The 23,650-nt window shown below is 43.5% G+C and overlaps 1 protein-coding gene across 8 annotated transcripts in view; it reads left to right on the top strand.

Moving 5' to 3' along the window:
• LOC109891346 (voltage-dependent L-type calcium channel subunit alpha-1D) overlaps positions 1-23,650 on the top strand; it is a 123,030-nt gene that overhangs the window by 79,055 nt on the left and 20,325 nt on the right. For 7 of the 8 annotated variants that reach the window (XM_031825533.1, XM_031825531.1, XM_031825529.1 and 4 more), the window contains 13 exons: positions 48-194; positions 828-1,029; positions 2,538-2,696; positions 5,535-5,645; positions 7,174-7,257; positions 15,407-15,535; positions 15,779-15,844; positions 17,991-18,082; positions 18,746-18,905; positions 19,991-20,118; positions 20,271-20,367; positions 20,564-20,666; positions 20,764-20,865. In XM_031825533.1, coding sequence (XP_031681393.1) covers positions 48-194; positions 828-1,029; positions 2,538-2,696; positions 5,535-5,645; positions 7,174-7,257; positions 15,407-15,535; positions 15,779-15,844; positions 17,991-18,082; positions 18,746-18,905; positions 19,991-20,118; positions 20,271-20,367; positions 20,564-20,666; positions 20,764-20,865 — 1,580 coding nt within the window. The remainder of the gene's footprint in view (positions 1-47; positions 195-827; positions 1,030-2,537; positions 2,697-5,534; positions 5,646-7,173; positions 7,258-15,406; positions 15,536-15,778; positions 15,845-17,990; positions 18,083-18,745; positions 18,906-19,990; positions 20,119-20,270; positions 20,368-20,563; positions 20,667-20,763; positions 20,866-23,650) is intronic. The other variant, XM_031825534.1, reaches the window with a different exon arrangement.

Raw genomic sequence — 23,650 nt, 5'->3', positions numbered from 1 at the left:
ACATCATAGGCCTAAACCTCTAACTCCTGTGACCTCTAACCTCCCAGGGGCACCTACATCCATTTTAAGGACGGGGACGTGAACCAGCCAGCCATCCAAAAGAGAGTGTGGCACAACAGCGAGTTCAACTTTGACAACGTGCTGATGGCCATGATGGCTCTTTTCACCGTGTCTACCTTCGAGGGCTGGCCTTCGTAAGACACACTCTCATATTATATACTCAAATACAATATTAAACACTTTCATATTTTTGTGTATAAAAAATAACAATAAAAAAAATCTCTCTCTCTCTCTCTCTCTCTCTCTCTCTCTCTCTCTCTCTCTCTCTCTCTCTCTCTCCTCTCTGTCTCTCCTGTCTCTCTCTTCTCTCCCTCTCTCTCTCTCTCTCTCTCTCTCTCTCTCCTCTCTGTCTCTCCTGTCTCTCTCTTCTCTCCCTCTCTCTCTCTCTCTCTCTCTCTCTCTCTCTCTCTCTCTCCTCTCTGTCTCTCCTGTCTCTCTCTTCTCTCCCTCTCTCTCTCTCTCTCTCTCTCTCTCTCTCTCTCTCTCTCTCTCTCTCTCTCTCTCTCTCCTCTCTGTCTCTCCTGTCTCTCTCTTCTCTCCCTCTCTCTCTCTCTCTCTCTCTCTCTCTCTCTCTCTCTCTCTCTCTCTCTCTCTCTCTCTCCTCTCTGTCTCTCCTGTCTCTCTCTTCTCTCCCTCTCTCTCTCTCGCTCTCTCTCTCCTCTCTCTGTCTCTCCTATCTCTCTCTCCTATCTCTCTCTCTCCTATTTCTCTCTCTCCTCTCTCTGTCTCTCCTATCTCTCTCTATCTTTCTCCTCTCTGTCTCTCAGGTTGCTCTACAAGGCCATAGACTCTAACAGAGAGAACCTGGGTCCCATCTACAACTACCGCATCGAGATCTCCATCTTCTTCATCATCTACATCATCATCATCGCTTTCTTCATGATGAACATCTTCGTCGGCTTCGTCATCGTCACCTTCCAGGAGCAAGGAGAGAAAGAATACAAGAACTGTGAGCTTGATAAGAACCAGGTCAGTTCATGTGTGTGTGTGTGTGTTTAGAAGAACAAAACATGTGTGTGTGTGTGTGTGTGTGTGTGTGTGTGTGTGTGTGTGTGTGTGTGTGTGTGTGTGTGTGTGTGTGTGTGTGTGTGTGTGTGTGTGTGTGTGTGTGCCTACAGACATTTGACCAGCAGCATTTAAATGTACCTGACATTTGATAAATGTACTGGACACATATGCGTTGGGTGCGTAACCTGATTATGACTGCTCAAAGTGACAGAAATCACATTCAGATTATAGTCTTTCATATTAACAGAGGATGCAGAGGATGCTTACCGAATTCTGATGCTCAATTTGAACATGTTAGAATAACTCTTCTAACAGCTGACAAGACGAGTAACAAACAGCAAAATCACTAGCCTATGTCAATCTACTATCCCTCATTGTAGAAAAGGTGACCTATTTTATTGATCAGCTTGGAGAGAAAGAAATAGTCTATTCCAAACAGACACTGGAACAACTGTGAGATGATAGATCCCAAATTCATACAACCAGTAGGCCTAGGATACAAAATAAAAAATGTTAAAAAGCAATGAGTCTGATGCAACAGATCAGAACGTTTAGCTTAAAACTTTGATAAACTATTATTTCTTCACATTATGAGAGCAGCAATGTGCACAAGGCAGTAGGCTAGGCGCGAATGTTTGTTCCATAATGCAGTTCATGGGAAAACACTGTTGTCAAAACACACCTGCGAGTGGTTTCATGTGACAGAGATAAAAATATCTGTTTGAAATTTAGAAAGAGGGGAGATGAAATATGCAACAACTAGCATGGGTTGTTAATATGACTAGGGTTGTGCCTTTGTGTACTGGACAATGAAAGAAAGATGATATAAAAGAATTGCCTCCACGGATATGGCCTGATTTTGGCTACTTTGAAGCAAGGTAAGACATGCCTCATCATATGTACTGTTGTATGAAGCCTGCCTTCCATTACCAATGCATTTGCTGTTTGAGATGCTGTAGCAGCAGCTGTCACACTGTCTGACAGATTTTCCGCTCATCTATATCTGTATTCTGTACGTATGTGATAAATAAGATACATAACACATATACTGTACACACGAGCCAGTTTAATTCCACAAAATTATACAGTGCATTCGGAAAGTGTTGCTTCACTTTGTCCACATTTTGTTACGTTACAGCCTTATTCTAAAATGGATTAAATTATTATTAATCTACATATAATAACCCATAATGACAAAGTGAAAACAGGTTTTTCTATAAAATATATATATAAAAAAATTAAAACAGAACCACCTTATTTACATTAGTATTCAGACACTTTACTCAGGACTTTGTTGAAGCACCTTTGTTAGCGATTACAGCCTCGAGTCTTCTTGGTTATTTTATTTCGCTGCTTATCAAAATGTTTATTGGCCAAAAGCCGGTTATTACCAGCTAACGGAAATCCTGGTGTATACTATACTGTATGTACAGGTATGCAATGAATAACTGTGTGGGTTGTCTCTACAGCGGCAGTGTGTGGAGTATGCCCTGAAGGCCCGTCCGTTGAGGAGGTACATCCCTAAGAACCCCTACCAGTATAAGTTCTGGTACGTGGTCAACTCCACAGGGTTTGAGTACATCATGTTCGTCCTCATCATGCTCAACACACTCTGCCTGGCTGTGCAGGTAAGAAGAAGCTCAACCCAACCCATTCATATTATACTCCGGTTATTAGAAATAAAAAACATGATTGTTCTCCTTCCCTCCCTCTCTATTGTTCTATCTCGCTCTCCATCTCCCTCTCTATTGTTCTATCTCGCTCTCCATCTCCCTCTCTATTGTTCTATCTCGCTCTCCATCTCTCTCTCTATTGTTCTATCTCGCTCTCCATCTCTCTCTCTATTGTTCTATCTCGCTCTCCATCTCTCTCTCTATTGTTCTATCTCGCTCTCCATCTCTCTCTCTATTGTTCTATCTCGCTCTCCATCTCTCTCTCTATTGTTCTATCTCGCTCTCCATCTCCCTCTCTATTGTTCTATCTCGCTCTCCATCTCCCTCTCTATTGTTCTATCTCGCTCTCCATCTCTCTCTCTATTGTTCTATCTCGCTCTCCATCTCTCTCTCTATTGTTCTATCTCGCTCTCCATCTCTCTCTCTATTGTTCTATCTCGCTCTCCATCTCCCTCTCTATTGTTCTATCTCGCTCTCCATCTCTCTCTCTATTGTTCTATCTCGCTCTCCATCTCCCTCTCTATTGTTCTATCTCGCTCTCCATCTCTCTCTCCGTCTCCATCTCTCCATCTATCTCCATCTCTCTCTCTATCTCGCTCTCCATCTCTCTCTCCGTCTCCATCTCTCCATCTATCTCCATCTCTCTCTCTATCTCGCTCTCCATCTCTATCTCCGTCTCCATCTCTCCATCTATCTCGCTCTCAATCTCTCTCCGTCTCCATCTCTCCATCTATCTCTATCTCGCTCTCCATCTCTCTCTCCGTCTCCATCTCTCCATCTATCTCGCTCTCCATCTCTCTCCGTCTCCATCTCTCCATCTATCTCTATCTCCATCTCCATCTCTATCTCTATCTCGCTCTCCATCTCTCTCTCCGTCTCCATCTCTCCATCTATCTCGCTCTCCATCTCTCTCCATCTCCATCTCTCCATCTATCTCCATCTCCATCTCTCCATCTATCTCGCTCTCCATCTCTCTCCGTCTCCATCTCTCCATCTATCTCTATCTCCATCTCCATCTCTCTCTCTATCTCGCTCTCCATCTCTCTCTCTGTCTCCATCTCTCCATCTATCTCGCTCTCCATCTCTCTCTCCGTCTCCATCTCTCCATCTATCTCGCTCTCCATCTCTCTCTTTGTCTCCATCTCTCTCTCCGTCTCCATCTCTCCATCTATCTCGCTCTCCATCTCTCTCTCCGTCTCCATCTCTCCATCTATCTCGCTCTCCATCTCTCTCCGTCTCCATCTCTCCATCTATCTCGCGCTCCATCTCTCTCCGTCTCCATCTCTCCATCTATCTCTATCTCCATCTCCATCTCTCTCTCTATCTCGCTCTCCATTTCTCTCTCTATCTCCATCTCTCCATCTATCTCGCTCTCCATCTCTCTCTCCGTCTCCATCTCTCCATCTATCTCGCTCTCCATCTCTCTCCGTCTCCATCTCTCCATCTATCTCGCTCTCCATCTCTCTCCGTCTCCATCTCTCCATCTATCTCTATCTCCATCTCCATCTCTCTCTCTATCTCGCTCTCCATCTCTCTCTCTGTCTCCATCTCTCCATCTATCTCGCTCTCCATCTCTCTCTCCGTCTCCATCTCTCCATCTATCTCCATCTCCATCTCTCTCTCTATCTCGCTCTCCATCTCTCTCTCTGTCTCCATCTCTCCATCTATCTCGCTCTCCATCTCTCTCTCCGTCTCCATCTCTCCATCTATCTCGCTCTCCATCTCTCTCTTTGTCTCCATCTCTCTCTCCGTCTCCATCTCTCCATCTATCTCGCTCTCCATCTCTCTCTCCGTCTCCATCTCTCCATCTATCTCGCTCTCCATCTCTCTCCGTCTCCATCTCTCCATCTATCTCTATCTCAATCTCTCTCTCTATCTCGCTCTCCATCTCTCTCTCTGTCTCCATCTCTCCATCTATCTCGCTCTCCATCTCTCTCTCTGTCTCCATCTCTCCATCTATCTCGCTTTCCATCTCTCTCTTTGTCTCCATCTCTCTCTCCGTCTCCATCTCTCCATCTATCTCGCTCTCCATCTCTCTCTCCGTCTCCATCTCTCCATCTATCTCGCTCTCCATCTCTCTCTCTGTCTCCATCTCTCTCTCCGTCTCCATCTCTCCATCTATCTCGCTCTCCATCTCTCTCTCTGTCTCCATCTCTCCATCTATCTCGCTCTCCATCTCTCTCTCCGTCTCCATCTCTCCATCTATCTCGCTCTCCATCTCTCTCTCCGTCTCCATCTCTCCATCTATCTCGCTCTCCATCTCTCGCTCCGTCTCCATCTATCTCTATCTCCACCTCCATCTCTCTATCTCGCTCTCCATCTCTCTCTCTGTCTCCATCTCTCCATCTATCTCTATCTATCTCTATCTCGCTCTCCATCTCTCTCCGTCTCCATCTCTCCATCTGTCTCTATCTCCATCTCTCTCTATCTCCATCTCTCTCTATCTCTCTCTCTCTCTATCTCTCTCGCTCTCCATCTCTCTCTCTCCGTCTCCATCTCTCCATCTATCTCTATCTCCCTCTCCATCTCTCTCTCTATCTCGCTCTCCATCTCTCTCTCTCTCTCTCTCTCTATCTCGCTCTCCATCTCTCTCTCTGTCTCCATCTCTCCATCTATCTCTCTCTCTATCTCCCTCTCCATCTATCTCCCTCTCCATCTCTCCATCTGTCTCCCTCTCATCTCTCATCTATCTCTCTCTCTCTCTATCTCCCTCTCCATCTCTCTCTTTATCTCCCTCTCCATCTCTCTCTCTATCGCCCTCTCCATCTCTCCATCTATCTCCCTCTCCTGTAGCACTATGGCCAGTCTGCAACATTTAACTATGTGATGGACATCCTCAACATGGTCTTCACTGCTGTTTTCACTGCAGAGATGGTGCTCAAACTCATCGCCTTCAAACCTCGGGTAAGGACACACACACAAACACACACCCGCAGACACACGCACACACAAATGCATGCATGTGTGCACACAGATGGACACACAGACGGACACACACACACATACATAGTCGTGCATCTCCCGTCTCACATAAATCCCCATTTGTCTATTTTGTGGGTGTATTGTCTGTGGATGTTATGTTTGTAGGTGTCTTTGGTCATTGTGTGTACAGTACAGTACCTTCATTTGTTGGTTGTTGACTTGTTTACACCCTGCCCTACCCCTTCCTGCTCCGCCCTACCCCTTCCTGCTCCTCCCTACCCCCTACTGTACCTGGTGGCCCACACACAGCTTTGTGTTGAGAAGAAGGACAGGGACCCAGTAAGAGACTGAGTGGTGTGGTGCAGTGCCTAGAGACAGGACTCTCTCTCTCTCTCTTTCTCTTTCTCTCTCTCTCTCATTCTCTGTATCTCTCTCTTGCTGTCTCTCTCACTCTCTTTCTCTCTCTGTCTCTCTCCAACTCTCTCTCTCTCTCTCTCTCTCTCTTTCTCTCTCTCTCTCTCTTTCTCTCTCTCTCTCTCTCTCTCTCTCTCTCTCTCTCTCTCTATGTCTCTGTATCTCTCTCTCTCGCTGTCTCTCTCTCTGTCTCTTTGTGACTCTCACCCACAAGTGCATACCTGGGAACACTAACCAGTGACCTAGCTAACTTTCTAATACCTTAACATTTACAGTTCAGTAATTCTATCAACATGTTTTATTGCATATGGTCATTTACAATGAAGTTGTACAGTGGAATAAATGCATTAAACATGCAGATAACATTTGAAAGTAACTGAAATGACACAGTATTAATCTCACCACCTAACCACTGCCTACTCCCCTGACCTCACTCAGGGGTATTTTGGGGACGCCTGGAATGTGTTCGACGCCCTGGTGGTGATGGGCAGCATAGTAGACATTGTGCTTAGTGAGATTGATGTAAGTAAGCCCCACCCAACCCTCCTTGGCCCCGCCCCTGATCTGTCCCGTCTGATCTGTCCCTGGTCATCTGTCCTCCCTCTATGTATCTATCTACATATATGTTCTGGGGTGTGTTCAAGAGGGTGTACCGTTACAGAACGTTTAGATAGAAAACTATTGTGTAGAACAGATATGACTGTCAGATAGAATAGGCAATTGGCATTAGCTTTATTTGTTACATTTCTATCTGCGACATGCTGGATGTTTTACCTCACTGAATGCACCCGCTGGTCTTTGGTTATAAGGCCTGCTGTTTCTGCTGACTTCAGCTCCTCTGCTACCAAAGGGCCTACTCAGTCTCTCTGTTATTAATTACTCAGGTCTTAATGGCTACTTTTCTATTTGTCTTTTTTCTCTCCTTCTCTGGCCCTACCTGCTGCCTCCCTACACAATCCTATTCACACTTATTCTCTTCTCATTTTCTCTCTCTCTCACACAATAACATTATTGCCTCTGTCCTCTTCTCTGTTTTCTCTCTCTTTCTTTTTCATCCCCCTCTCTTCCCCTTGTGTGCTGTGGCTTCCGTTAACAGCACTATTTCACTGACGCGTGGAACACATTTGATGCCTTAATTGTAGTTGGTAGCGTCGTTGATATTGCTATCACTGAAGTGAATGTAAGTACTGCCTTTTCTGCCTCTCTCGTGGAACTGAAGCCTTACTATAACGCCAGAATTGACAGTAGCACCACCATTATTCCCAAGTGTGTTCTGAGATTGAGGAAGGTGCTTGTGCTTACATTCAGTGAACATTAGACTGAGAGAGTGAATCCAAGCATCTTCCTCATATCACTCTCCCTCTCCCCTCATGAATTCTATTATTTTACATTAGGCCCACAGTGCCCCCATGTTAGCTTGTTGGTACTACAATTCTGCTGCTCCTAATTTACAGTAATGCCCACAGTAAAAATGATCACTCAAATCACTATAGATGATTAGGAAATGTACTGTATATGTGTCTACAAATAATCATCTGTAGAATAGATCCTATTGGCTTTTGTCATTGTTTGATAACATATGTTTAGGTCATATATCCATTGGCTATGTCTGTAAGGCTTCAGTTGGCTTGTGATTCTTGTCTTGTACTGTCCTGTCTGAAAAATGTACTGTCACTATTGAAATGAACCCCTTTACCTAGCTCAGTGTTTTTGTGCTACTCAGGTCTTATACAATGGGGTACTGTATTATATGGTATGATATGATGAAATGTTTTATTGTTTGAACAGCTGTTACGATGCCTCTGTATACATGGACGTTTCCCGATAGAGGTGTCCCACGCTTTGTAACCATGGGGATCTATAGTTGGGTTACAGCCGTGTGATGTTGCTATGTATCCGCTTGGTTTTCTAACCCTTATACCTCTTGTTCATTCTGTTTCCATAGAAACTTGTAGAGGCAAGTATGGCAATGATCCATCTCCCTGTTTTGCGTGTTAATCTGTTTCATAACAACTTTATCTTCGGGACCCAATTTATAGTGTAAATGGATTAAGAAACTCAATACAATTAGTCATCTAGTGTTTTATCGTCTTGGTCAAAGAATTGTTCTGAATTAATGTCATTAAAAAAGCTATAGGAAATCTAGAGAGTCATCTGTTAATCAGATAACCCAAGTTAAGTCTTGGCCTGGTATAGTTATTGTGTCAAGACAGGGTAAAATGCTGGATGACTGCTACTTCCAGCTACTGTAACAGACTACTGCTGTCACATTGTTCTCTGCATGGCCTTGATGGACAGTGCTCTATTAAAATGACTGCTACTAACATAACTTTACTAGCGTAGCACTCTTTTAGGTCACATACAGCACTGTGCAATGCTCATACATAATGTCAATAATGTGTTTAATCAATACATATCCCAGACTGTACCCTCTGACAATGAACACACACATACACACACACACACACACACACACACACACACACACACACACACACACACACACACACATACATTGTTTTTCATATTGAGTAGATTCAGTAAAGGTGCTTATTTATAGGTGAAGTGTAGCAGAGCCTTACTGCTCAACTCTCTCCCCCTCTTCCCTCTCTCTCTCTCTATGTCTCCGAGTGCTCTACTTTCTGAGCTGCAGTGCTGTTTCTCTGGAGTCACCATATGTCAGTGTGTCAGTGTCTGTTCCTAGTTTATGTGGATATGAATGTGTTAGTGTCTGTTCCTAGTTTATGTGGATATGAATGTGTTAGTGTCTGTTCCTAGTTTATGTGGATATGGATGTGTTAGTGTCTGTTCCTAGTTTATGTGGATATGAATGTGTTAGTGTCTGTTCCTTGTTTATGTGGATATGAATGTGTCAGTGTCTGTTCCTAGTTTATGTGGATATGAATGTGTTAGTGTCTGTTCCTAGTTTATGTGGATATGAATGTGTTAGTGTCTGTTCCTAGTTTATGTGGATATGAATGTGTTAGTGTCTGTTCCTAGTTTATGTGGATATGAATGTGTTAGTGCATGAGTGTCTGTGTGAGAGCTGGTGTTTAACATGCATATGTTGGATACTTATGCATGTTGGTGTGTGTGCGCGCGTGCTTCTGTGTGTTTATGTGTTAAAGTCAGGCCTTCTATATGTGTGTTGTTTGATGGTTTGGTGTTGATTTCACAAGGCCTTTGACAGAGGACCTTGCGAGGCCCATTTCATCTTTCATTGACTGTTGGTTTGCATGCTGCTGTTCTGTCCCACTGTCTGTCATAGACTAGATCAGAAACTCCACTCAGTTGGGCTGTTTTAACTTGTGATCTAGGATCTACGTATGTTTATGTGTGGCTATATTATAGCTGCTCATTGTTGTTACTCAATCACTGGGCTGTGTACCTCTTCTCCTGATGCATGCTGGGAAAGTGTCAGGTGTTCCCATCCCCCTAACATCCTCCCCATGTCCTGCCCCCCCCCCCCCCCCCCCCCCTCCATCAACCCACAGATGGCACGTGGCCCTGCACCGGTCAGTCCCGTCCACTTGCTCACTAACCATTTGTGACCCTTTGTGAAGTTTGACCCTCCTCTCTCGCCATACCTCCTCTTATCTGTTTCTCCTCCAGACAGAATGGCCCTGGAGCTCAGAGCAAAGCTAGGGCACAATGCTACACATAGAAATAGAATGTACCGACAGAGGTGATTTAATATGGGATTAAGAAACATACTTTTACATGATATTTATTTCCACAGCTTTGTGTAGGGTCTGCTTCTGCTTAGCAACACAATTAAAGCAGCACGGTCAATATCAATTTCAATCAGGGTCAAAGTTGAATCACAAACACAGGCAATGTAGAATGTAGATAGATGCACATGGAACTAAAAGTAGCAGGCTAAACTCATGTTAATTTACAATCAGTGTAAGAACCAGTGTACTTACAGCCCATCAGCAGGTGTGATGGAAGTTATCATGACTGTCATGTCTATCACACTGATGGTGCTTCAATCAATGCAGTAGCTGACTGTGAGGTTCTTTGTTGATCTTGTGTTTATGTCTCTGTGAGTGATTGTCTCTGTCTTCTGTTCTGTCTTCCTATGTAGTGAGCTCTTAAAGCTCACAATGGAGCTCATGTGTAGAGAAGGTCCAGGTGTGTAGCCTTCAGTCAGGTGCATGGCCATTTCTTTTTTCTCTCTCTCTCTTGCTCTCTCTCTGAACTATTTCAGTCACTTGATATTTCTCACCGCTGTCTCTTCCTTCCTCTATTCTGTTTCTCTCTCTTTTTTTCGTTCCCTCTCTCCCTTTCTTTCGTTCCCTCTCTCCCTTTCTCTACCCCAAACATTCTATCTTTGTCTCTCTCTCTCTCTCTCTCTCTCTCTCTCTTCCTCTCCTCCCTCCCCTCACTCTATCCCCTCACTCTCTCTTCCTCTCCTCCCTCCCCTCTCTCTCTCTTTAACCCCTCTCTCCCTGCACTGGACGATGAGAGCGCCCCCTAGCGGTGACTCTGATGCAGGTCACTGACTGACTCTCGACATGCATGGGGTTGCTGCGTGTGATGCTAACAGATACCACTAACGGCTCCTAATGCCGCCTCCTCCTCATCATCAAAACTTGACTTGCGTGTATATGTGCGGTGCTTGTCTGCAACAACATGGCGATGCTGAATGCATGCTCTATCAAACGCTGTTGGTTGACCAGGATTAGCTAAAGAACCTCCTCAAAGCTTTATTATTCCATGTGTTATGATTTCTTGCTCATTCTGCACCTCATAACGTTCCTGTTGTTCAGCGTGAACCACTGCGCTGTAGGAGATGAATGAACTGAAGGCATGTCTGTCTGGAGTTACTCTACTCATACTTTCCACTGTTGATGACATCACCCAGTGTTCTTCCTGTACTGTTACTGTGAAATCATACATCTGAAATCATACAATGGTTCATAGTTTCTCTCACAGTTTCTTTCACAGTTTTCACAGCTGTGTTTTGATGAAAAATATACTGTTTTCCCATATAGGTGCATTTTAAAGGCCCAGTGCAGTCAAAAACCTTGTATTATATATATTTACACACTATAAGGTTGGAATAATACTGTCAAATTGTGAAAATTATGTTAATGCCATTTTAGTGTCAGAGGTGTTTGCAAAGTACCTGAAATTAAAACCTGTTTTGGTGGGATGGAGTTTTGGCCTTCCATGGTGACATCACCATGCTGTAAATTAGTTAATAGACCACTCCCAGACAGTCCTAGCAAAATTCTCGTTTCAGAAATTGCCCTTTGCTAAGAAGCTGTTGTTGTTTCTTTTTGACCATTTTAATGAAGTTACTTAATTGTTAACCAGAAATGATTTGATATTGAGATAAACAACAGCTGCATTGGACCTTTAAGAGTTGTGACTGATATGATAGGTAATATTTTACTAAATCTGTGTTTGTGTGGATTTGTGTGTGGGAGAAAGCGAGAGTGTCAGTTAGCAAAAGACAGTGTTTGATTTACAGTTTTAGCCTGCATGTCCAGCCCCTTAAGTGAAATGTTGAAGTAGAAAAACTGAATGTAAGTCATCTGAAAGTCATCTTTGGACAAGACGTTATATGAGTAGGAGGGGAGAAGAGGTTGTAGTATTATAACCGGTTGACAGGTATAAATGGGTTATATATGGGTTGTGTGACTATCACTAAAATAACACTGTTATAGTCATGTTAACATTATGTTTGGAACATCATGTCCATAAGCATCATAATAACAGTCTGTGTCAGTCAAATAATGTTTCAGAAACATTGTTATAGCATTATCCATATGTAGAGCCACATCTTACTGTTTAAACCATTTAAAACCATTACGATAATGTATGTCAGTCATTCCCATTACACAGGGGGAGTGATAAAGTTGTGTTTCAGTCTTAAATGTTAACTTAAGTGTTATATTGTCTTAATGCTATGTCAGTCTTAAATGCAACGTAAGCACCACATAGAAGTTCTTAACCGTCACAGTATGTTGTCTGACAGTCTTAAACATTTACAGTGTTAAGATTCTGTTCTGCGTGTCATCACCGTTATGTTACATAGGGGTGTTGATTTAGGTGTGAGTTGGTCGGTCTTTCAATGTTACAAAAACAGTGTATAAACGTCAAGTGTGGAGACAATGTTGAGTGTCAGTCTTAAACCTAACGTAAGTTTAATTTAAGCATAGTGACAGTATATGTAGTTATGTGTGTTTTTAATGGTGCATACGTCTTAAACATGGTGATAATATTGTGTTAAAGTATAAGGGAGACCTGAGGGTTGTGATAACGTTGTGTGAGTCATTAACACAGGTCTTTGATTTTAAAGCCTACGGAGGCTCCTCAGTTGGATGAGTCGGGGGTAAGATGCTCTTCCCCCAATCAGGGCCCTGCCTGTCTTCTCTGGGCTTGCATTGGTTTATGTTGGTCTTTATTTTATCGTCTTCAATCTATATAACCTTCTCTAGTCTTCTACATGGCCTTTTCTAGAACCTTGCCTTTTTAATTTATACAATTAAAAAGTTCTGTTTTCATTTTGAGATTGGTTTGGTTTGGTTTCTTTACTGTTCTTTTTGGTTGTATTTTTTGTTTGAGTTTTTCTTCTCTTAATTTTCCTTTTTTGGTTTGGGGTTATTATTTTGAAGGAGAGTGTGTCGGTCACTCAAACGTGGCGGAGTGCATCCCCATGGTGAGGGCGGTTCTGTCCGCTCCTCCTCACGTTTGTATCGCTGCCACCGCTGCATGGTCTCTGCTGTGCCATGTGCCCTCTGCGTGCGGCAGTGACCCATGGATGACCCCATGGGGTTGGGATCATGACCTCTGCTATGACCTCTGACCTCTCTGGGGGGGTCAGTCCCACTGTGACTCCGCATGCAGTGACTCTGGACCGAGGGTGCCATGCTTGTGCTGATGTGTCCAGTCAAGTTATGGCAAGGTTTTCTTTCCTACAGCATGCACCCTGTCCCTCTCGTCCTCCCTGTAGGTCTGTCTGTACTGTAGCAGGGCTCCTGGCAAAACTTCACCACCAGCCTCTTAGATACAGTTACATAGCAGATACACTCCAGCTAAACTGCATATGGGAATACTCCTCCCACTCTGTCACTCTAAACTCCTCCCACAGAGTTTACCCCACCGCTGTTTCCCCAAGTTCTCGTCATCAGGGCTACAACAAATGTATGAAATGGTTGGTGGTCCCTGAGGAGAGGGTTGGGAAACTCTGCCCTAGTAGATGCAACAAGTCCAGGATTCGTCTGGTTTGAACAGAAAGTGTCTTGATGTCCATAACATGATACTTAGATTAATGTGAAATATAATGCAAACTTGATCAAAGATTAATCACAAGGATACGTAAAATCACCACCATCCCTCAAACAACCCTCAGAGATGTTAGTTGAGTAAAGATGCAATACATGCTGAATCAGCTCATATATACAGTGGGGCAAAATTGTATTTAGTCAGCCACCAATTGTGCAAGTTCTCCCACTCAAAAAGATGAGAGAGGCTTGTAATTTTCATCATAGGTACACTTCAACTATGACAGACAAAATGAGAGAGAAAAAATCCTGAAAATCACATTGTAGGATTTTTTATGAATTTATTTGCAAATTATGGTGGAAAATAAGTAGTTGGTAAATAACAAAAGTTGATCTCAATACTTTGTTATATACCCTTTGTTGGAAATGACAGAGGTCAAACGTTTTCTGTAAGTCTTCACAAGGTTTTCACACACTGTTGCTGGTATTTTGGCCCATTCCTCCATGCAGATCTCCTCTAGAGCAGTGATGTTTTGGGGCTGTTGCTGGGCAACACGGACTTTCAACTCCCTCCAAAGATGTTCTATGGGGTTGAGATCTGGAGCCTGGCTAGGCCACTCCAGGACCTTGAAATGCTTCTTACGAAGCCACTCCTTCGTTGCCCGGGTGGTGTTTTTGGGATCATTGTCATGCTGAAAGACCCAGCCACGTTTCATCTTCAATGCCCTTGCTGATGGAAGGAGGTTTTCACTCAAAATCTCACGATACATGGCCCCATTCATTCTTTCCTTTACACGGATTAGTCGTCCTGGTCCCTTTGCAGAAAAACAGCCCCAAAGCATGATGTTTCTACCCCCATGCTTCACAGTAGGTATGGTGTTCTTTGGATGCAACTCAGCATTCGTGTTCTCCAAACACGACGAGTTGAGTTTTTACCAAAAAGTTATATTTTGGTTTGATCTGACCATATGACATTCTCCCCATCTTCTTCTGGATCATCCAAATGCTCTCTAGCAAACTTCAGACGGGCCTGGACATGTACTGGCTTAAGCAGGGGGACACATCTGGCACTGCAGGATTTGAGTCCCTGGCGGGGTAGTGTGTTACTGATGGTAGGCTTTGTTACTTTGGTCCCAGCTCTCTGCAGGTCATTCACTAGGTCCCCCCGTGTGGTTCTGGGATTTTTGCTCACCGTTCTTGTGATCATTTTGACCCCACGGGGTGAGATCTTGCGTGGAGCCCCAGATTGAGGGATATTATCAGTGGTCTTGTATGTCTTCCATTTCCTAATAATTGCTCCCACAGTTGATTTCTTCAAACCAAGCTGCTTACCTATTGCAGATTCAGTCTTCCCAGCCTGGTGCAGGTCTACAATTGTGTTTCTTGTGTCCTTTGACAGCTCTTTGGTCTTGACCATAGTGGAGTTTGGAGTGTGACTGTTTGAGGTTGTGGACAGGTGTCTTTTATACTGATAACAAGTTCAAACAGGTGCCATTAATACAGGTAATGAGTGGAGGTCAGAGGAGCCTCTTAAAGAAGAATTTACAGGTCTGTGAGAGCCAGAAATCTTGCTTGTTTGTAGGTGACCTTATACTTGTTTTCCACAATAATTTGCAAATAAATTCATTAAAAATCCTACAATGTGATTTTCTGGATTTTTTTTCTCATTTTGTCTGTTATAGTTGAAGTGTACCTATGATGAAAATTACAGGTCTCTCTCATCTTTTTAAGTGCGAGAACTTGCACAATTGGTGGCTGACTAAATACTTTTTTGCCCCACTGTATCTCACATCTTAGTCTCAGTAAAGGCCAATCACCTTTAGTATCAACATTTGATTTAGTATACATGCATGTGGTACTTTGAGTACTGTTAAGTGCTGGTCCAGGCATTGAAGCACAGCCAGGTTCCCTGTGTACACAGGTTATTCCTTTTCATGGTTTTGAGTGTGAGTACCTTTTGAACTCTACATACTGTATATTCTTTCTCCTGCGAACCGGCCACCTTCCATTCTAGTCTGAGCGCAAACCCTCATGCTGGCTTTCTACAAACACACACACACTCCGATCCTCTGATGCTGCCTCCGTCTCCTACAGAACACGGAGGACAGTGCTCGCATCTCCATCACCTTCTTCCGACTGTTCCGAGTCATGCGATTGGTCAAGCTGCTGAGTAGAGGGGAGGGCATCCGCACCCTCCTGTGGACCTTCATCAAGTCCTTTCAGGTGAGTAGGCATCATCCACTCAGCTCATTTACCAGGCTATTAATGAATTGGATTATCTCTGGTCTCTTTCTTTCTGTCTCCTTCCCTCTCACTTTCTGTCTTCCTCTTTCTTTCTTTCGTTCTTTCTCTCACTCTTTCATTCTAATTTTCCTTCTTTCATTCTCATTCTCCTTACCATTTATCTCATTCTTCTCACTCTCATTCTCGCTGTCTCTCACTCTGCCTCTTTCTCTCTCCCTCCAGGCTCTGCCCTATGTCGCCCTTCTGATCGCCATGCTCTTCTTCATCTATGCTGTCATCGGCATGCAGGTGAGTCACTGAAACTGAGAAACCATTTGTTACTAAATCATTCTCCCCAAAATATCTTCTTCATCTCACAGTACAGCCTCACTAAACCTCTTCATAAAGAGTAGCAGTACACCTGGGTCAGTCTCATAGTAACAGCCTCACTAAACCTCTTCATAAAGAGTAGCAGTACACCTGGGTCAGTCTCATAGTAACAGCCTCACTAAACCTCTTCATAAAGAGTAGCAGTACACCTGGGTCAGTCTCATAGTAACAGCCTCACTGAACCTCTTTATAAAGAGTAGCAGTACACCTGGGACAGTCTCATAGTAACAGCCTCAGTAAACCTCTTTATAAAGAGTAGCAGTACACCTGGGTCAGTCTCATAGTAACAGCCTCAGTAAACCTCTTTATAAAGAGTAGCAGTACACCTGGGTCAGTCTCATAGTAACAGCCTCAGTAAACCTCTTTATAAAGAGTAGCAGTACACCTGAGTCAGTCTCATAGTAACAGCCTCAGTAAACCTCTTTATAAAGAGTAGCAGTACACCTGGGTCAGTCTCATAGTAACAGCCTCAGTAAACCTCTTTATAAAGAGTAGCAGTACACCTGGGTCAGTCTCATAGTAACAGCCTCAGTAAACCTCTTTATAAAGAGTAGCAGTACACCTGGGTCAGTCTCATAGTAACAGCCTCAGTAAACCTCTTTATAAAGAGTAGCAGTACACCTGGGTCAGTCTCATAGTAACAGCCTCACTAAACCTCTTCATAAACAGTAGCAGTACACCTGGGTCAGTCTCATAGTAACAGCCTCAGTAAACCTCTTTATAAAGAGTAGCAGTACACCTGGGTCAGTCTCACAGTAACAGCCTTACTTAACCTCTTTATAAAGAGTAGCAGTACCCCTGGGTCAGTCTCACAGTAACAGCCTTACTTAACCTCTTTATAAAGAGTAGCAGTACCCCTGGGTCAGTCTCATAGTAACAGCCTTACTTAACCTCTTTATAAAGAGTAGCAGTACACCTGGGTCAGTCTCACAGTAACAGCCTCAGTAAACCTCTTTATAAAGAGTAGCAGTACCCCTGGGTCAGTCTCATAGTAACAGCCTCAGTAAACCTCTTTATAAAGAGTAGCAGTACACCTGGGTCAGTCTCATAGTAACAGCCTCAGTAAACCTCTTTATAAAGAGTAGCAGTACACCTGGGTCAGTCTCATAGTAACAGCCTCAGTAAACCTCTTCATAAAGAGTAGCAGTACACCTGGGTCAGTCTCACAGTAACAGCCTTACTTAACCTCTTTATAAAGAGTAGCAGTACACCTGGGTCAGTCTCACAGTAACAGCCTTACTTAACCTCTTTATAAAGAGTAGCAGTACACCTGGGTCAGTCTCACAGTAACAGCCTTACTTAACCTCTTTATAAAGAGTAGCAGTACACCTGGGTCAGTCTCATAGTAACAGCCTCAGTAAACCTCTTTATAAAGAGTAGCAGTACACCTGGGTCAGTCTCACAGTAACAGCCTTACTTAACCTCTTTATAAAGAGTAGCAGTACACCTGGGTCAGTCTCACAGTAACAGCCTTACTTAACCTCTTTATAAAGAGTAGCAGTACACCTGGGTCAGTCTCACAGTAACAGCCTTACTTAACCTCTTTATAAAGAGTAGCAGTACACCTGGGTCAGTCTCACAGTAACAGCCTTACTTAACCTCTTTATAAAGAGTAGCAGTACACCTGGGTCAGTCTCACAGTAACAGCCTTACTTAACCTCTTTATAAAGAGTAGCAGTACACCTGGGTCAGTCTCACAGTAACAGCCTTACTTAACCTCTTTATAAAGAGTAGCAGTACACCTGGGTCAGTCTCACAGTAACAGCCTTACTTAACCTCTTTATAAAGAGTAGCAGTACACCTGGGTCAGTCTAACAGTAACAGCCTTACTTAACCTCTTTATAAAGAGTAGCAGTACACCTGGGTCAGTCTCACAGTAACAGCCTTACTTAACCTCTTTATAAAGAGTAGCAGTACCCCTTGGTCAGTCTAACAGTAACAGCCTTACTTAACCTCTTTATAAAGAGTTGTAAAATAGTTTTTGATTGCATAAGCTAATGAACACAACCCTGTTCTTCACACAGTATGTAAACTGACCCTTGTTTATCTATACTGTTTGTTTCAGGTGTTCGGGAAGGTAGCCATGGTGGACGGCACCCACATCAACAGGAACAACAACTTTCAGACCTTCCCTCAGGCCGTGCTGTTGCTCTTTAGGTCTGTAGGGGTCAGGGGGTCAGCATGAGGGGTCACAGGGGCAGAGTTCACCCAGACAATGTAGCATTGAAGCGCAAGACTAAACGTCTTCGCTATTTCGGTCCCGTAGCTACCACGTTGTAAGAGCATGAAGCGAACCCGTGCACATGCACAGATACTACGTGTGACTGCCTGAGAGCGAAGTCATACTTCTTCCTCATAGCAAATTCTGCATTGCTGCTCGTGCAACGTCATTCCTCTAAAGTTACCTTTAACAACGTTTTGACCCTTAAAGGGATAGTTCGGGAATTTAGCAATGAAGTCCAGCATAAAGGAAGTTATGCTAGCTGTATCCAAAGACTTCCAGTCTTTGTGCTAAGTTAGTTAGCATTGGCTTGCGAAACTATCTCAAATTTCATAAAAATGGTATCCACAAGTTCATCCGACTCTGGGGAAGTAGATAAAGGGCCTCATTGCCAAAATCCCAAACTATCCCTAAAAGTCTTCATCAGGAGATGTGGTTGTGAAAAGATTATGGTAATGCTGACTAGGCTATCTTATGAGTGATGTTTTTGTCTCAGGTGTACCACAGGCGAGGTAAGGAGATATGTTGATGACATATGGTTGTGAAGGTTGTGAAAAGGTTATGCTGAGGTATCTTGACAAGTCATGTCTTGGTCTCAGGTGTGCCACGGGGGAGGCGTGGCAGGAGATCATGTTGGCGTGTGTGTCTGGAAAGCTGTGTGACCCAGAGTCCGACTACAACCCTGGAGAGGAGATGACCTGTGGAGCCAGCTTCGCCTACATCTACTTCATCAGCTTCTACATGCTCTGTGCCTTCCTGGTGCATAAATACACTTAGATACACACCATTCTGTACATACTGTACATACTGTACATACTTATACACTAGGCTTGCGCTCTATACCGTATATACCGTATACCGGGGTATTTGGAAACAGCCAAGGGATAGTTTTTCAATATCGTCAAAACTATTTAACAGTAAATGTGAATATTTGTAGCTACGTTTAAAGTTAATACCTGCAGTCAAATTGTGCAATACGTTAGGAGAAAAAGCAGATTGCGTTCCTCATTTCATCTGTCATGTTATTTTACATTATGAAGGTTACCGTAGTTCTCCAGAACAGTTGAGCCAGTCACGTGTTTGTAAATAGCACAACGGGAGAAAGAGAGCTGCTGAGTCCATAGCATGCTATATCTAGCGGTGAGTCTCAGGTGTGTGGTGCACATGAGATAATGAAGTTACAGTTGTATGCAATTCACTACTAAATGTTTGCCATCAGATATCTTATAATGGCTTTCTACCAGGAGTCGAAGAGCTCTGGATGAGTTATCTTTACAGCTGCCATTTGTTCCCTGTGCTTCCTATTAGCATTTCTCTGCTCCATATACACATGCTGCTCTTTCTTCAGAAAAGCATGCATTGCAGCTTTGTTCATTTGCACAATTTCTCATTCACTTTCGCTTGTAAATGTCCACACTCACCAAAAATAACATTTGGTTATGCTTGCATAACTTTATGAGCTTAATTTTCCTATCTTTGCAATTAGTTTATGTTTGTTTTCACTCATTAGCATTTAGCTAACAGCGTCTATGTGATTTCATTATTAGTTTGTGCTTATTTTGATAGCGTTCTGGTAATAGAGGCCCAATGGGCTCTTCTTGCATCTTTAGCACCCCCTTGTGTTCTATGCCGGTAATACCATAAATCATGGGATGAGAGAAGGTTGGTATGAAGATATGAAAATCTGGAAAAAGCCCAAGCCTATTATACACTCAGCAGACACACACTGAAACACATACACACCAGCATACAGGCATACACTATAAATTCTCACAAATACGCTCACACAGATACAGGCCTATATTCCCACAATAACTGTAGCCTGTTCTGTTCTTCTAATCTAGATTATCAATTTGTTTGTGGCTGTCATCATGGACAACTTTGACTATCTGACTCGTGATTGGTCAATCCTGGGTCCTCACCACTTGGACGAGTTTAAGAGGATCTGGTCTGAGTATGACCCAGAGGCCAAGTAAGTGTGTTTTGTGTGTCTATTTAGTGCAAATATTTGGTTGTATTGACCTGTGTGAGATTATGTTTGAGATTAATTTCTGTCTGTTCTGTTGCAATAGTCTCTGAGTGTATGTTTATATCTTGCTCTCTCTCTCTCTCTCTCTGACACAGGGGCAGGATTAAACATCTGGACGTGGTCACTCTGCTCCGACGAATTCAGCCTCCTTTGGGCTTCGGCAAACTCTGTCCTCATAGAGTGGCCTGCAAGGTACACCATCTCTCTGGTCTCTCTCTCTCTCTCTCTCTCTCTTTCTCCTTTTCCCTGCTATGATATCCCTCTCTCTCGCTCTCTATTTTTCTCCCTCACTCTCGCTTGTAACTCTCTGTCTCTCTCTCAAATGTATCTGGCATGTGTTGATACCTATAAACAGCATGTAAGTAACTCTCCTTTTTCCTTCTCTCAGAGACTGGTGGCCATGAACATGCCTCTAAACAGCGACGGCACCGTGATGTTCAATGCTACCTTATTTGCATTAGTACGCACAGCCCTGAAGATCAAAACTGATGGTAGGAGACACACACACATACCACAACACCACAACAGTATCATCTGTACAGTTTGTATTGATAGTGACAGGACATGTGTTGTTTATCTGTGCTGTAGGTAATCTGGAGCAGGCCAACGAGGAGCTGAGAGCAGTCATCAAGAAGATCTGGAAGAGGACCAGTATGAAGCTACTGGACCAAGTGGTGCCCCCTGCTGGTGGTCAGTCAAAACACACTATCCTAGTAGTAACACACAAATTAAATCCCGGTAGCATATATAGACCCACACGCCCAACATCCCAGCACACTATCACACAGAAATATATTACACAGACACATAATGCCTTCTCATTGTAAATACACAACAAACTCCCCCTCTCACACATAATGCCTTCTCATTGTAAATACACAACAAACTTCCCCTCTCACACATAATGCCTTCTCATTTTAAATACACAACAAACTTCCCCTCTCACACATAATGCCTTCTCATTTTAAATACACAACAAACTTCCCCTCTCACACATAATGCCTTCTCAATGTATATACACAACAAACTCCCCCTCTCACACATAATGCCTTCTCAATGTATATACACAACAAACTCCCCCTCTCACACATAATGCCTTCTCATTGTAAATACACAACAAACTCCCCCTCTCACACATAATGCCTTCTCAATGTAAATACACAACAAACTCCCCCTCTCACACATAATGCCTTCTCAATGTATGTACACAACAAACTCCCCCTCTCACACATAATGCCTTCTCAATGTATGTACACAACAAACTCCCCCTCTCACACATAATGCCTTCTCAATGTATGTACACAACAAACTCCCCCTCTCACACATAATGCCTTCTCAATGTATGTACACAACAAACTCCCCCTCTCACACATAATGCCTTCTCATTGTAAATACACAACAAACTCCCCCTCTCACACATAATGCCTTCTCAATGTAAATACACAACAAACTCCCCCTCTCACACATAATGCCTTCTCAATGTATGTACACAACAAACTCCCCCTCTCACACATAATGCCTTCTCAATGTATGTACACAACAAACTCCCCCTCTCACACATAATAGCCTACACACACACACACTCTCTCTCACTCATGATTTCAGCTGTGCCCTGCTGTTTTCTGTTCTCATGTTCTCCGCAGTGTTTTTGATCTGTGTGTGTGTGTATCTACACTCTTTCTTTCCTGTTCCGGATACCACTGGAGGTTCCAGGGCGACTGTTACTGTGACTGTTACTGTGACTATTACTGTTACTGTGTGCTAGGCTTTGGGCTTGCATGGCCTCATAGTGGTAGATCACTGTTTGTCAGTGCATGCCGTACCTCTCCTACTAAACTCTCTTTCTCTCCATCTCTGTCTCTCTGTCTGTCCTTATCTCCCTCTGTCTCTCTCTCTCTGTCTCACTCTCTCTCCCTGTCTCACTCTCTCTCTCTCGCTTTCTCTCTCCCTGTCTCACTCTCTCTCTCTCTCTCTCTCTCTCTCTCTCTCTCTCTCTGTCTCTCTCGCTTTCTCTCTCCCTGTCTCACTCTCTCTCTCTCTGTCTCTCTCGCTTTCTCTCTCCCTGTCTCACTCTCTCTCTCTGTCTCTCTCTCTCTGTCTCACTCTCTCTCCCTGTCTCACTCTCTCTCTCTCGCTTTCTCTCTCCCTGTCTCACTCTCTCTCTCTCTCTCTCTCTCTCTCTCTCTGTCTCTCTCGCTTTCTCTCTCCCTGTCTCACTCTCTCTCTCTCTGTCTCTCTCGCTTTCTCTCTCCCTGTCTCACTCTCTCTCTCTGTCTCTCTCTCGCTTTCTCTCTCCCTGTCTCACTCTCTCTCTCTGTCTCTCTCGCTTTCTCTCTCTCTGTATGTCCTTATCTCTCTCTGTCTGTACTTATCTCTGTATGTCATTATCTCTGTCTGTCTTTATCTCTGCCTGTCTGTCCGTCTCTCTCTCTCTCTGTTTGAGCTTTTCCACAGCTTCTGGTCCTTTCCTCTATACTGTATATCTGTGTATATAAAAAAAAACGACTCTTAAGAACTTCAGAATATTCTGAAGCAGTTCTGTTTTAGGGTGGTGGCATGGAACTAGTGTTGCCTCATTTTTCCGAACTCTGTCCCCAACGTGCTTGTTTAAAGTGACACAGACCCCTGCTTCAGAATCATTCTCACTCACTCACTCACACGCAGACACACACACATTGTACTGTAAATGCTCACTTTGATATACTCTTGCATACATCTTCTACATCTATTTTTACATTGCTCTCATATGTGTGCGCACAAACGCACATGCTACCACATGCCACCGCAAGCACACACAGATACACACTAACACTAACATACTCACATTTATACCTAGCTCTGCTTGCTTGCATGTGCTCAGTAGAGTCTAACTGCGTATTGTGCTCCTTAACACCCCAAATCCCTCTACTGGAGTGGATCTCAACTGTTTGAATACATTCCCAGGGCTGCCTCTTTTTAGTCATATCATAAATCAACTTAACAAAAACAGCTTGGCGCATTAACTCCTATTTAAATGAAGTGCCTTGCTTTACTTAGTAAATTGCTCATAATAACCCGTATGAATGGTACTATTTTAACCTGCAGACTCAAGAAAGTAGATTCTGGAGGGGTCCTGTGCCTCTGTGGTCCTGCCTGTGCCCTGTCTGCTATGTCTGCCCTCTCTTTCTGCCTCCTAGGCTGGGCAGGGGGTTATTAATAGAAGTGATAGTTTAGAAGATGTCAATAGGCCTAATAGAAATCTTATAATTCTTAGGAATTACAGGATCTCTATGGGAGGCCCAGCATTGAACTAGCATCGAACCATAGTTCAGCTAAGGTTTCGGTTTAATTTGAGGTGTACCAGTGAGGTATACCAGTTCTGTTTTAGGGTGGTGGCATGGAACTACAGTTGCCTCTTCTCTCCGACCTCTGTCCCCAGGCCTGAAAGATGTCATTGAGGATCTATATTCTATTATTGAATTATCATTGAGTTATT

This window comes from Oncorhynchus kisutch, linkage group LG5 (genome assembly GCF_002021735.2).
Source record: "Oncorhynchus kisutch isolate 150728-3 linkage group LG5, Okis_V2, whole genome shotgun sequence".
Lineage (NCBI taxonomy): Eukaryota > Metazoa > Chordata > Actinopteri > Salmoniformes > Salmonidae > Oncorhynchus > Oncorhynchus kisutch.
Note: the sequence above shows the minus strand (reverse complement) of the source record. Positions and strands in the feature narration are given on the sequence as shown.